General features: G+C 41.2%; 1 protein-coding gene across 7 annotated transcripts in view; it reads right to left on the bottom strand.

Moving 5' to 3' along the window:
• Positions 1–312: 312 nt before the first annotated feature.
• ahnak (AHNAK nucleoprotein) overlaps positions 313–15,928 on the bottom strand; it is a 47,059-nt gene continuing 31,443 nt past the window's right edge. For 5 of the 7 annotated variants that reach the window (XM_064328140.1, XM_064328144.1, XM_064328141.1 and 2 more), the window contains one exon: positions 313–13,433. In XM_064328140.1, coding sequence (XP_064184210.1) covers positions 1,884–13,433 — 11,550 coding nt within the window. In that variant the 3' untranslated portion in view covers positions 313–1,883. The remainder of the gene's footprint in view (positions 13,434–15,928) is intronic. The other 2 variants (XM_064328145.1, XM_064328146.1) reach the window with 2 other exon arrangements.

Below are 15,928 nucleotides of genomic sequence, written 5' to 3'. Positions count from 1 at the left end.
TCAAAAAAATGTTATTTACATAGCATCCATTATACAGCTGGATATTCACTGAAGCACTTTAGATTTTACTCAAGGGTACAAGGGCAGGGTCCTAACGTGGAATCAAACCTGCAACCTTTAGATTATAAGCCCAGTTCCTTACCCGTTATATAACACTGCCACATTACAATGGTATCCTCTTAATGCAAACAGTAATAATGGCTTGAATAATCACATAATCAATTTTACATTTTTTGAAACTTAAGGGCATTGGAAACCATGCACAGTAACTGCCTACTTTCAAGGGAAAAAAAGACCAAAAAAACAGCAGAATGAGGTTAATTGAACAGTTTATTTGTAGTCTGTTTTGTAGCTGAATCATTTAAAGAAAAAGACAAACAAAAACATTTCCACATCCCAATGTCTAAATGAAATCAATTAGTTGTTACTGGGAAATTAGATATTACATATGTTCACCCCTAAGTGAAAGCACTGACTTGCAGGGAGCATTATATAATAAATTCATTCTACATATAAGTGGCATTACAACAGAGCATCACAGCTAACACTTCCATACACCCTCACCACCAAAAACCACTACAGCCTTTCTTGGAGAGATAGAGAGAGAGAGAGGAAGAGATTCACCACAAGGCAAGTGAAGGTTTGGAGGGAATAGTAGTGTAGTTGCAGATCAGCTCTCAGTCTTGTGCTGACTACAGCTAAGTCAATGCATTTCAGGCCACAAAGCTCTAAGGCTGCATTTCATCACATTATATGATTCCTCAGTAGACATTTGACACCATGGGAGCTATAATTTGCTGTCTATTCAAATCCACATTTGAAAAAACTGTATTCATTTTGAATATGTACTATATTTCCTCATGACACATTATAAAAGACAAAACATGAAAATATTATATTATACAAATGACCATAGGAACCACCCTGATGTCACACTAGGACACTGCCATGCAGTCTTGTTTTTATACCTTGTTGATCTCAAATCCACATTTGTTATTTGCTCTCCCATTCTGTTCATCTATGTTTTCCATGCAATGTAGTCATTGTTTTATGTGTGGCAGTATTCTAGTGCAACTTAGTCCTAACAGTAGTTCATTAGTTTGTACAAACGCATCATTGATTCTCTTTGCAATTATGGTCACTACCAGCATTGTTACTCTAATAGAAAATGTAAAAATGAGCACTATGAAAAGTATACATTTTTCAGCATGGGTTACAATATTTAAGCTCCAAAACAAAGGCAAATAAATCATTTGTTTATACATAAAAATTGATGTTGCTCTGCATTTATGTGTGTGTATAGACACACATCCTTGTAAAGAACAATTTAAATCATAGTATTGCTTTTTTTGTGATACAGACCACTTACTAATTTCTTTATTACATTTCAAAGATACAAAAATAGCATGACTAATATTATTTTTTAAGTACTGAAATAAACTGAAACTAAACTTTTGTTACTTTGAACATTTGCACACAAGGCCTTGCGTAGGGAGGGAAGAAATAAGTGAAATTGCATATGTTCAATAAAATATGTACAAAAAAAGGTTTCAAAAATACAAAACTGATTATTTCCTATTTACAGTTAAAAGGTTGACTTTCAAAACTAAAAAGAAATACTCCAGTGTGATTAGTTAAGGTAAATATTTGGTGGATAACTGAAAGGCAATAGGCACGTTGTCTGATTATTTCTGTAACAGTGCATAAATGTTGTACTGGAGATAAGTTTTGAAAATCAGCCTGATTTTTTTGCCTCAGCTTAAAACATTAGAGGTGATAGTGATGGGACTTTGGTAATGGAGATCACAAGCAAAGTATGGGTGGATGGAATTGGGGTGGTGGGGAGGGGGGGAGCAGGATCAGACACAAAGGGCCACTTTGAATTATTTCTTTGGTGACATGGCTAATTCAACACGGGGGAATCGGAAGCCTGCTTTAGCTCCACTATCGCTGCTGGAGGATGAGGAGATTCTAGACTTCTTGGATGGGAGAGAAACACCTCCACTTCCCTCTACTCTTGCTTCACCCTCTTCACCAAATGTCACTTCATAGGAGCCTTTGGACTTGGAGCCAAAACCACCAAAAGTGCCAAACTTCAACTTTCCCTTCTTTCCCTTGACATTAATTCCCCCTGCATCCAGGGAGACATCTCCACCCTCAGCTTGTAAGTGCCCACCTGGGGAGGAGGGAGAAGCTAGACCTCCCTCATCACTCAGTGAGGAGGAGCGATGTCTTGATTTCTTGAACAGATCTAGTGAGGCAGACTTGCTCTTAGGTGACACATGTAATCCTGCACCTCCTTCGATTTTGCCACCAAGCAGTTCTCCAGAGCTCACACTCAGTCCTTTGGAGCTTTTCACACCTGTTTCATGTGATAGTTCCACCTCTGGCCCATGAAAGCTCAGATCACTTGCACTGCTTCCCTTGCTTTTTGACTTGCCAAAGAATTTGGGCATCTTTACTTTAGCTTTTACCCCCCCACTGGTCTTTATCTCAGGGCTGTGTATATCAAGATCCTGGGTGCTGATATGACCGCTAGGCGAAGAGCTTTGGATGTTGATGTTTGGATGTTTGGATTTTTGGATGTTGATACCAGCTGCACCTCCTGTTCCAATGTCTACCCCCATCTCAGGACCTTCCAATTGAGGCATGGAGATACCAAACTTGGGAACTTTGATCTTAGGAAAAGTGACCTTGCCCTCAGGGTATTCCATTCCACCTGACACTTCTGGGTCAACTCCTGTCTCCGCTTTGATGTCCAGCCCTCCACCTGTGATGTGTGGTCCTTTTAGGCTCAACTCTGGAGTATCTACTTTCAGGCTTGGCCCTTGTAAGTCTCCAGATATCTCACATCCAGAAGTGTCAAGGCCACCACTGATTTTTGGGCCTTTCATGTTGACATCAATGTCAGCACCCTCCAGTTTTGGGCTTCCAAAACTAAACTTCGGCATCTTGAATTTTGATTTCTTTCCTTTTAATTCTGGTGCTTCCAAATCTAGTTCTGGTGTCTTCATATCTATGCCAGGACCCTTTATTTCTCCTTGTGGCCTTTTGATTTGGCCTTCAATGGTTGGACCTGATAAGTCAATTTCTGGACCATCTACTTTTGGACTTTTAAACCCAAATTTCGGCATCTTTATTTGAGGCATTTTCATTCCACCCTCTGGTCCTTCCACTTCTAATTGTGGTCCTTCAGTGTCTACTTTTGGACCTTTAATGTCAACATCCACATCTCCCTTCACTTTTGGGCCTTTTACACTGAAGTCCAAATCAGGCAATGAAATCTTTGGACCAGATATAGATGTCATACTAAATTTTGGTCCCTCAACTTTGCCATCAGGTCCTTCGATTTCTAGCTCTGGACCTTTAATATCAACTTTTGGAACTTTGACATCAATATTAGCTGTAGGGATGTTCATGTCCACATCTGAGCCTTGAACATTAGGACCTTTAAACCCAATCTTTGGCATTTTCATTTTGGGCATTTTTATTCCACTACCATCTCCTTCAATTTCAACATTTGGACACTCAAAATTTGCATCTCCAGAAAGGTCCATGTCTCCTTTTATCTTTGATCCTTCAACATTGAGATTAACATCAGGAAGAGAGATCTTTGGTGCTTTTATATCAAGGGAGGGCATCTTAAAATCGGGACCCTTTATCTTTCCATCAGGCCCCTTGATGTCTACATCTGACCCCTCGATATGTACACATGGAACTTTCAAATCCCCTGTTATGTCAACTTCACCTTTGGTCTTGGGGGCCTTCAAGCTGATATCTGGTGGAGTAATCTTTGGAGCATTAATGTCAAGAGATGGTATCTTGAATGATGGACCTTTAGTCTTACCATCAGAACTACCAAAGTCTATGTGAGGTCCTTCTAGGTCAGCAGTGGGGCCCTTTATTTTGCCTGAAACATCCATGTCTCCCTTAACTTTGGGTCCTTTAAGGTTTAGGTCAATATCTGGTACAGTTATCTTGGGTGCCTTGATGTTAAGTGATGGCATCTTCAATCCTGGACCTTTAATGGTACCCTCTGGTCCTTCCAGGTCTACACTGGGACCCTCTGCATAAACTGTGGGACCCTTTATTCCCCCAGAAACATCCAAGTCACCTTTAATCTTGGGTCCCTTCAAATTGAAATCAGGTACAGATATTTTTGGCGCTTTAATGTCCAAGGAAGGCATCTTCAATCCTGACCCCTTAAGATTTCCTTCAGATCCTTCAATATTAAGACCTTCTATGTTAACCTTTGGTCCCTTCAAGTCAAAGGACAGATCTGTTTCTCCCTTGATCTTAGGTTCCTTCAAACTTAAATCAGGGGCAGAAAACTTTGGGGCCTTAATATCCACAGCAGGTATCTTAAATCCAGGATCCTGTAACTTTCCTCCAAGTCCTTCAAAGTCGGCATCAGGTCCATCAAGCTTGATCTTCCCCTTGGGAAATTTGATTTTGGGTTTTTTCATTTTCACATCAGGACCTTCCAAATTAACATCTGGAAGGTCAACATCTGAACCTTTTACATCTGCTTTAAGGCTTGCTGAAGGCAGGTCCATATCTGAGGTCTTTAAAGTGCCTGAGAGGGAGCTGTCACTCTTAACCTTTGGAGATTTTATGTCAAACTCAACATCAGGAAAATGCAACTTCCCAAATAATGGTTTCTTTACCTTGGGACCTTTCAGATGGAGCTCCGGTGAGTCAACGTCCAAATCAATGTCAGGTGCACTAGCATCAATATTGACATCAGGCTTTTTTACCTTCCCTTTCATTTTTGGCATTTTAAACTTGCCCTTTTTTCCTTTTAGATTAATATCAATGTCAGGGCTTTCAAGATTAACATCAGCTTCAGGCAGTTTAGCATCTGCTTTAGGACTCTTGCCTAAGTGGAATTTGGGCATCTTGATTTTAGGCATTTTAATATTTGCATCAGGCCCTTCTATGTTGACATCAGGAGCTTGGAGATCAATGCCAGCACTGGGTGCTTTAACATCAAACTTACCCGAAGGAAGCTCCACTTCTGGTCCTTCTATTTTAGGAACCTTAATTCCAAATTTAGGCCCTTTGAATTTGGGGAAATGTACCTCTGGCTTTTCAATGCTGAAACTGGGACTGTCAATATCAATCGTTGGGTCTACCATCTTAGGCATTTTTAGTTTGGCATCACCTTTGATATCAAACTCTGTACCTTCAATGTTGACATCAGGTGCTTCCAGATCAACATCAGGTCCTTTTATGTCACCCTCTAGTTTTGGTCCTTTCAGGTTAAGATTAAATTCAGGCATTTTGATGTTAGGCCCTGATATCTTTGGCATTTTGAATTTGGGCCCCTTAACATTTGTTTCAGGTCCTTCAATGTTAAGATCACGGCTCTCCATGTGCAAGTCTGGAGGATTCATGTCTATGTTTGGCCCTTTAATATCACCTTCTATTTTTGGACCCCTGATATTAAATCCTGGCATTTTGACATTTGGACCAGAGACGGCTGGAATCCCAAACTTCGGGCCTTTGATTTTACCTTCAGGCCCCGCAATATCAACATCTGGCACTTGAATATCCCCTTCAATCTTTGGACCAGAGATGTCAATGTCTGGCAATTCAGTCTGAAAACCTTTCCCTCCAAACGTGGGCATTTTGATCTTTGGCATCTTAAATCCACCTTCAGGTGCTTCCAGATTAACATCAAGACCTTCAATGTCAGCTTTTGGGACTTTGATTTCACCTTCAATCTTTGGCACTGACACATCCACGTCTCCTTTCAATTTAGGTCCTTTAAGATGGAAATCCACATCAGGCATTGAGATGTTGGGTCCAGACATGGCTGGAATCTTGAATTTTGGTCCTTTGATCTTGCCATGAGGTCCTTCAATGTCAAGTTCTGGTCCTTCAAAATCAAGCTTTGGGCCTTTGACATCAATTTCAGGTTTGGGAAGATTAACATCAACATCAGGACCCTCAATTTTGGGACCTTTCAATCCAAATGATGGCATTTTCATTTTGGGCATCTTGAATCCACCTCCAGTGCCTTCAAGGTCAATATCTGGACCTTCAATATCACCTTTTGGAACTTTGATTTCACCTTTAATCTTTGGCACTGATACATCGACATCTCCTTTCAGTTTAGGTCCTTTAAGATTGAAATCCACATCAGGCATTGAGATTTTAGGTCCAGATATGGCTGGCATTTTGAATTTTGGTCCTTTGATCTTGCCATCAGGTCCTTCAATGTCAAGTTCTGGTCCTTCAATATCAAGCTTTGGGCCTTTGACATCAATTTCAGGTTTGGGAAGATTAACGTCAACATCAGGACCCTCAATTTTGGGACCTTTCATTCCAAATGATGGCATGTGGATTTTGGGCATCTTGAATCCACCTGCAGTGCCTTCAAGGTCAATATCTGGACCTTCAATATGACCTTTTGGAACTTTGATTTCACCTTCAATCTTTGGCACTGACACATCCACATCTCCTTTCAGTTTAGGTCCTTTAAGATTGAAATCCACATCAGGCATTGAGATTTTGGGTCCAGATATGGCTGGCATTTTGAATTTTGGGCTCTTGATTTTGCCATGAGGTCCTTCCATGTCAAGTTCTGGTCCTTCAAAATCAAGTTTTGGGCCTTTGACATCAATTTCAGCTTTGGGCAGACTGACATCAACATCAGGACCTTCAATTTTGGGACCTTTCAGTCCAAACGATGGCATTTTCATTTTAGGCATCTTGAATCCACCTTCAGGACCTTCAATGTTTACATCTGATCCTTCAATATTACCTTTGGGTGTTTTGATATCAATTTCAGCTTTTGGAAGGTTCACATCAATGTCCGGACCCTCAACCTTATGACCTTTAAATCCAAATTTGGGCATCCTGAATTTTGGCATTTTAAATCCTCCTTCAGGACTCTTCACATCTACATCCGACCCATGAATGTCAACTTTTGGTCCTTTGACATCACCTTCAAACTTTGGTCCTGACACATCCACATCACCCTTGATTTTTGGCCCTTTCAGGTTGAGATCAACATCAGGCATGGTGATCTTTGGACTTGATAAAGATGGCAACCTGAACTTTGTTCCTTTCACTTTACCTTCAGGTACTTCAATATCAATATCAGGACTATGAATATCAACCTTTGGCCCTTTCACATTAATGTCAGCTTTAGGGAGATTAAGGTCAATATCGGGGCCCTCCACTTTATGACCTTTAAATCCAAATTTAGGCATTCTGAACTTAGGCATCTTGAATCCACCTTCTGGAACATCAACATTACCATCTGCACCACCAATTTCAACCTTTGGAGCTTTGATTTCACCTTCAATCTTTGGCACGGACACATCCACGTCTCCTTTCAGTTTAGGTCCTTTAAGATTGAAATCCACATCAGGCATTGAGATTTTGGGTCCAGACATGGCTGGCATTTTGAATTTTGGGCTCTTGATTTTCCCATGAGGTCCTTCAATGTCAAGTTCTGGTCCTTCAAAATCAAGCTTTGGGCCTTTGACATCAATTTCAGGTTTGGGAAGATTAACATCAACATCAGGACCCTCAATTGTGGGACCTTTCAAGCCAAATGATGGCATTTTGATTTTAGGCATCTTGAATCCACCTCCAGTGCCTTCAAGGTCAACATCTGGACCTTCAATATCACCTTTTGGAACTTTGATTTCACCTTCAATCTTTGGCACTGACACATCCACATCTCCTTTCAGTTTAGGTCCTTTAAGATTGAAATCCACATCAGGCATTGAGATTTTGGGTCCAGATATGGCTGGCATTTTGAATTTTGGTCCTTTGATCTTGCCATCAGGTCCTTCAATGTCAAGTTCCGGTCCTTCAATATCAAGTTTTGGGCCTTTGACATCAATTTCAGCTTTGGGCAGATTAACGTCAACATCAGGACCCTCAATTTTGGGACCTTTCATTCCAAATGATGGCATGTGGATTTTGGGCATCTTGAATCCACCTGCAGTGCCTTCAAGGTCAATATCTGGACCTTCAATATGACCTTTTGGAACTTTGATTTCACCTTCAATCTTTGGCACTGACACATCCACATCTCCTTTCAGTTTAGGTCCTTTAAGATTGAAATCCACATCAGGCATTGAAATTTTAGGTCCAGATATGGTTGGCATTTTGAATTTTGGGCTCTTGATTTTGCCATGAGGTCCTTCAATGTCAAGTTCTGGTCCTTCAAAATCAAGTTTTGGGCCTTTGACATCAATTTCAGGTTTGGGAAGATTAACATCAACATCAGGACCCTCAATTTTGGGACCTTTCAATCCAAATGATGGCATTTTGATTTTGGGCATCTTGAATCCACCTCCAGTGCCTTCAAGGTCAATATCCGGACCTTCAATATCACCTTTTGGAACTTTGATTTCACCTTCAATCTTTGGCACTGAAACATCCACATCTCCTTTCAGTTTAGGTCCTTTAAGATTGAAATCCACATCAGGCATTGAAATTTTAGGTCCAGATATGGATGGCATTTTGAATTTTGGGCTCTTGATTTTGCCATGAGGTCCTTCAATGTCAAGTTCTGGTCCTTCAAAATCAAGCTTTGGGCCTTTGACATCAATTTCAGGTTTGGGAAGATTAACATCAACATCAGGACCCTCAATTTTGGGACCTTTCATTCCAAATGATGGCATTTTGATTTTGGGCATCTTGAATCCACCTCCAGTGCCTTCAAGGTCAATATCTGGACCTTCAATATCACCTTTTGGAACTTTGATTTCACCTTCAATCTTTGGCACTGACACATCCACATCTCCTTTCAGTTTAGGTCCTTTAAGATTGAAATCCACATCAGGCATTGAGATTTTGGGTCCAGATATGGCTGGCATTTTGAATTTTGGTCCTTTGATCTTGCCATCAGGTCCTTCAATGTCAAGTTCCGGTCCTTCAATATCAAGTTTTGGGCCTTTGACATCAATTTCAGCTTTGGGCAGATTAACGTCAATATCAGGACCCTCAATTTTGGGGCCTTTCATTCCAAATGATGGCATTTTGATTTTGGGCATCTTGAATCCACCTCCAGTGCCTTCAAGGTCAATATCTGGACCTTCAATATGACCTTTTGGAACTTTGATTTCACCTTCAATCTTTGGCACTGACACATCCACATCTCCTTTCAGTTTAGGTCCTTTAAGATTGAAATCCACATCAGGCATTGAGATTTTGGGTCCAGATATGGCTGGCATTTTGAATTTTGGTCCTTTGATCTTGCCATCAGGTCCTTCAATGTCAAGTTCCGGTCCTTCAATATCAAGTTTTGGGCCTTTGACATCAATTTCAGCTTTGGGCAGATTTACGTCAACATCAGGACCCTCAATCTTGGGACCTTTCATTCCAAATGATGGCATTTTGATTTTGGGAATCTTGAATCCACCTGCAGTGCCTTCAAGGTCAATATCTGGACCTTCAATATGACCTTTTGGAACTTTGATTTCACCTTCAATCTTTGGCACTGACACATCCACATCTCCTTTTAGTTTAGGTCCTTTAAGATTGAAATCCACATCAGGCATTGAGATTTTGGGTCCAGATATGGCTGGCATTTTGAATTTTGGTCCTTTGATCTTGCCATCAGGTCCTTCAATGTCAAGTTCTGGTCCTTCAATATCAAGTTTTGGGCCTTTGACATCAATTTCAGCTTTGGGCAGATTAACGTCAACATCAGGACCCTCAATTTTGGGACCTTTCATTCCAAATGATGGCATTTTCATTTTGGGCATCTTGAATCCACCTGCAGTGCCTTCTAGGTCAATATCTGGACCTTCAATATGACCTTTTGGAACTTTGATTTCACCTTCAATCTTCGGCACTGACACATCAACGTCTCCTTTCAGTTTAGGTCCTTTAAGGTTGAAATCCACATCAGGCCTTGAGATTTTGGGTCCAGACATGGATGGCATTTTGAATTTTGGTCCCTTGATCTTGCCATCAGGTCCTTCAATGTCAAGTTCCGGTCCTTCAATATCAAGTTTTGGGCCTTTGACATCAATTTCAGCTTTGGGCAGATTAACGTCAACATCAGGACCCTCAATTTTGGGACCTTTCATTCCAAATGATGGCATTTTGATTTTGGGCATCTTGAATCCACCTGCAGTGCCTTCAAGGTCAATATCTGGACCTTCAATATCACCTTTTGGAACTTTGATTTCACCTTCAATCTTCGGCACTGACACATCAACATCTCCTTTCAGTTTAGGTCCTTTAAGGTTGAAATCCACATCAGGCCTTGAGATTTTGGGTCCAGACATGGATGGCATTTTGAATTTTGGTCCCTTGATCTTGCCATCAGGTCCTTCAATGTCAAGTTCCGGTCCTTCAATATCAAGTTTAGGGCCTTTGACATCAATTTCAGCTTTGGGCAGATTAACGTCAACACCAGGACCCTCAATTTTGGGACCTTTCATTCCAAATGATGGCATTTTGATTTTGGGCATCGTGAATCCACCTGCAGTGCCTTCAAGGTCAATATCTGGACCTTCAATATCACCTTTTGGAACTTTGATTTCACCTTCAATCTTTGGCACTGACACATTGACATCTCCTTTCAGTTTAGGTCCTTTAAGATTGAAATCCATATCAGGCACTGATATTTTGGGTCCAGACATGGATGGCATTTTGAATTTTGGTCCTTTGATCTTGCCATCAGGTCCTTCAATGTCAAGTTCTGGTCCTTCAACATCAACCTTTGGGACTTTGACATCAATTTCAGCTTTGGGCAGATCAACATCAACATCAGGACCCTCAATTTTGTGACCTTTCAATCCAAACGATGGAATTTTGATTTTGGGCATCTTGAATCCACCGCTAATACCTTCACTGTTGACATCTGGACCCTCAATATCAACTTTTGGACCTTTGATTTCACCTTCAATTTTTGGTACTGACACATCCACATCTCCTTTCAGTTTTGGTCCTTTAAGATTGAAATCCATGTCGGGCACTGAGATTTTAGGTCCAGATATTTGTGGCTTTTTGAATTTTTGTCCCTTGATTTTGCTATCAGGTCCTTCAATGTCAAGTTCTGGTCCTTCAACATCAATCTTTGGGCCTTTGACATCAATTTCAGCTTTGGGCAGATCAACATCAATATCAGGACCCTCAATTTTGGGACCTTTCAATCCAAATGATGGAATTTTGATTTTGGGCATCTTGAATCCACCACTAGTATTTTCAATGTTGAAATCTGGACCCTCAATATCAACTTTTGGAGCTTTGATTTCACCTTCAATCTTCGGCACTGACACATCAATGTCTCCTTTCAGTTTAGGTCCTTTAAGGTTGAAATCCACATCGGGCCTTGAAATTTTGGGTCCAGACATGGGTGGCATTTTGAATTTTGGTCCCTTGATCTTGCCATCAGGTCCTTCAATGTCAAGTTCCGGTCCTTCAACATCAACCTTTGGGCCTTTGACATCAATTTCAGCCTTGGGCAGATCAACATCAATATCAGGACCCTCAATTTTTGGACCTTTCAATCCAAATGATGGAATTTTGATTTTGGGCATCTTGAATCCACCTGCAGTGCCTTCAAGGTCAATATCTGGACCTTCAGTATCACCTTTTGGAACTTTGATTTCACCTTTAATCTTTGGTACTGACACATCCACATCTTTCACTCTTGGCCCTTTGATATTCATGTCTACTTCGCAGCCATCTGTTCCTTGTCCTTTTACTCCAAATGAAGGTATTTTAATTGTGGTGAGCTTGAGATCAGGGTTTTCTATGCCTATGTCTTTGGCTTCTCTGTCCCGTGGTTTGATGTCTGCCGTTCGGGCTTTAATATCTCCTTCAATCTTTAAGTCCTTTTTTCCAGTATCAGATTTTGTCACAGCTATTTTCGGTCCTTTAATACTGGGCCCTTTAACTTTGATGCCAGGGATCTTTACTTGTCCTTCTGGTGCTTTGATGTTAATATCTGGTCCTGCAATTGTAATATCTTCGATTACATTTTCTGTTTTAGATGTTGATGAGATGTGTCCTTTTAGTTTAGGTACCTTGATGTCAGCCTTTGGATCTGTGATGTCTGGAATGCTAATGTCTACCTTCGGGATGCTGATGTCTCCCATGTCTGGGCCCCTCATTTTAATGTCAGTGCTTTCTCCTTTAAGGCTAATAGAAGGCATTTTGATTCCACCTTTCATTCCTTTGAGTTCACTTTCAAAACCACTAACATTCAGATCTGCCCCTGGAGAAGCAACTGCTGCTGATGGTTTTTTGATATTGATGTTAACATTAGGACCTTCAATGTTTTGTCCTCTGGAGGCAGAACTGGATAATGAGATATCTTTTGTTTCAATTTTCAGTCCTTTTATAGATGCATTAGTATCTCCCTTTATTTTTGGTGCCTCGATGTTAAATTTTGTTGTGGAAATGTCACTCTTAAATTTTCCTGCACCTTCGGAAAAACCTGCAGCATTGATGTCCACATTGGGAGGTGTCATTTCTGTCGATATAGTGGTAGATGAAAGTCCTCCTTTGAAGCTGGGTCCTTTTAATTTAATGTCCATGTCTGATATCTTGCGTGTTTGAACAGGTCCCTCAGGTCCAGAGATACTGAAACTCCCAGATGATGCTCCTTTCATGTCATGCTCCACAGAAACCTTTGATGCTCTTACATCACCAGTATGGTCTTTGAAGTCCACACCAGAACCTTTGCCACTTATAACCCCTGAACTGCTGCTGATGCTCATGCCAGATACTCTAGTGTTGACTTTACTAATGTCAATAGATGGTAGGTCTTTGGATCGTCCAGATAAAGAAACACTTACTGACCCCTTTTTTAATTCAGGGGAAGTAATTTCCATGTCACCAGCTGTGGTCCTACTTCCACTGAGTCGGACAGTCTCTGTGACTGTCACATTGGTACCTGGGACCCGAATACTGCTCTCATCTTGGTGGGTCCCTCCAGAGACACTGAACTCCCCCTGTAACTTGCCACTTGACGTGCCAACGCCAGGAACTTTGAATCTGAGCTCTTTGCCATCTCCCTCTACCTCTCTGCCAACAGTGGTGGTCTTCATACTCCAGTGCTTCTCAGAGGAACCAGAGACTTGAGGACCTACAAATGTGTTGTCCTCTGATGCAAAGGCACCCTCCCCAGTTCCACTTGTGCCTCCAAAGATAATATGTGGCCCCCTGATCTGAGTAGAACCAGCATCTGTTTCCCCCGAAAGCTCATGGCGTGGGACCTTAATCTTGAACTCTGGGCTGGAGAGGTCAATTTGCTGGCTGGAGTCCCCTGGCACATCCACAGTATAGGTGGTTATACGACGGGTGATGGTGGTGATGGTGCTTCCATCAGTGCTAGTGCTGCTGTGACGTTCTGTGCGCACATCCACTCCCTCTGCGAGGTCCTCAGACTTCAGCCTGGGCTTGATCTTCTTGGTGTAGATTCTCCTGTAGTCTTCATCATCTCCACTCTGAAAGATAGATGGTGAATTGAAAAGTGATTAAAATAAATTGTGACAGTCCAAAACTTTCCAGTCCTACAACAGTCCAAACTAGCCTAAAGAAAGGATCAAGACAAATTCACCTTAAAGAATAATTGCACACTCACTGTTTCAGCTGGCTCCACCTACTACAGAATTCTGAAAAATACATCCTGGGGTGGGTGGAGTAGGTGTGTCAATCTCATAAAATATTCCATATGTAAATTATTTGTAGAATGTAGACTCATGAAACTAGAATCAAACTGTCAAACAAAGCTTTGCAGATCAAATATGAACCAAAATTTGGCAATTATATTGCCTATTTTTCACCTCAAATGTTTTCAGAAACATATTTTAGTGGACTGTTTAGGTGGAATATGAAATAGTTCAGGAACAGGTCGCCAGGTTTCTTCGGTTTGAAAACCGTTGGACCGAAACCAATCTAGCCAATCAGGTACTGGTAGTGTTCCATCGTATTAAAAAGTAAATGGACATCTACATGATGTAGTAGCATCTCCAAATGGGTACTCAGATATCATGATTGGGGTGGGGTCAGAGCAGAATGCAGAAAGCAGTTTTCAAACATTGAAGGGCAGCACCAAGATGTTTTCTTCCAGTTTTTTATTTTATTTTTTTTAAGTAATATTATTTCAGAAGTCGGGTGGCATGGTGGTGCAGTGGGTAACACTCGCCTCACAGCAAGAAGGTTTTGGGTTCAAATCTTGGCTTGGGGCCTTTCTGTGTGGAGTTCGTATGTTTTCCCTGTGTCCCTGGGTACTCTGGTTTCCTCCCACAGTCCAAAGACATAGGTAGGCTAATTGGAGACTCTAAATTGCCCATAGTTGTGAGTGTGTGAGTGAATGGTGTGTGGGCCTGTCCAGGGTGTATTCCTGTCTCTCGCCCAATGCATGCTGGGATAGGCTCCAGAATCCCCCGCGACCCTGCTCAGGATAAGTGGGTATAGATAATGGATGGATGGATGGATATTTCAGAAGTGTTGAAATAACGGCATGGATTAAAATGTTTCATTATAAAGTAGGCATACAAACATGTTTACAGCTAAAAAATGTGATCTAGGGTGTAATTACCCATTAAGGCGAAATGGTTATTGATGTGACATAACTGGGGCTCACATTCATACTGATGGAACAGCTTAGATCTTCTGGGGCTAGTGGGAGACCCACAAACTGTGATGGGTCTAGAATTCCTGACAGAGGGAAGGGGAGTAGACTCGATGAAAGCTGAAGAGAGAGCTGGAATGCGTTGTAGAGGATTAGAGTAGTAAACTGGTACATAAATGTCATGTATATATCCTATGTATTTACTTGTGTATTAATTTTATCTGATTGACCTTAGCCTTAAGGCTGTTTTATACTTCTGTGGAGTACACATAAAAATGGGCCTGCGTAAGGGTTGTGCGGAACGTGCGGCATGTGCGAAGGTTGCAGACCACGTCCGCGTTGATGTTGCGTACCTCATCAAGAATTTAAAAGCGCTTAGTTAGCAACCAATGCCCGCATACGCTGCACAGAAGATGATTGGTTGACTGCTGATATGAGGTCAGTCTGGCAGACTGCTCTGGCTAACAGGTTATAACAGTTGATTCACAAAACCGATATCCAATGTTAAATATGCGGCTAAAAGCGCTTTTATCAGGTGAATGTCTTCGTTGCAACAAGTTACATGTAGCTGAATATTTTTGTGGTCACTGGTGCAGTATTTAGTAAGTTTGCAAATATGAATGAAGGTAGTTGTGCATGATATTGTATTATCTCTCTGGTTAGCTCTGTCTTGCATTAATCTCGCTACCTGAATATGTAATACAACCAACTTTACTTTGCTTTTAAAGCACAAGCTAATCGCTTTCTTCAGAACTTTAACAGTCAGTAATCAACTCTAATTACACGGCCTGCGCAACCATTCCGCACAAGTATAAATAATCTGCCCGTTTGCGTGTGCCGCATACAACGCAAATTACGAAAACTATGCCTACTACCCAGAAGTATAAAACAGTCTTCAGATTGACCCGACCCCCTGGTCAGATGGCCAGGGAAGTCATGAGCTATCCCCTATTATTAAGCAAAGAGTTTTGTTTGAATCTGGGTGGTTGCCAACGTGGCCTCAGAAGTAGTAGCAGTTAAGCGTCTGAAAAATATTTTAGGTTATACAGTTAGCTACCATCAGACCACTAATCCCAGCTGTCAAAATGAGCTAACTATGGGCTGGCAGAAAGTACAATATCTAATAATGTTCTAATAGCAGTTACAATTTACAATATTTCATGTTACGGGTAAACCCACCAGAGATCAAAATAATTGACTAAATCCTCTGCAAAAGTAGAAAATAATCCGACAGTAATATTCACACTGATATCTTGTTTTTCCGCATTCAACCGAAGATACGTTACACTAAGATGCTCCACTTGCCCCCAACATAACCCACCCACCTTTCAATTCCTTATCAAGTCATCTTGGAAGATTGTCCAG

Source organism: Anguilla rostrata, chromosome 3, assembly GCF_018555375.3.
Source record: "Anguilla rostrata isolate EN2019 chromosome 3, ASM1855537v3, whole genome shotgun sequence".
NCBI lineage: Eukaryota > Metazoa > Chordata > Actinopteri > Anguilliformes > Anguillidae > Anguilla > Anguilla rostrata.
The sequence above is the reverse complement of the archived record's forward strand: the minus strand, read 5'-3'. Positions and strand labels throughout refer to the sequence as shown.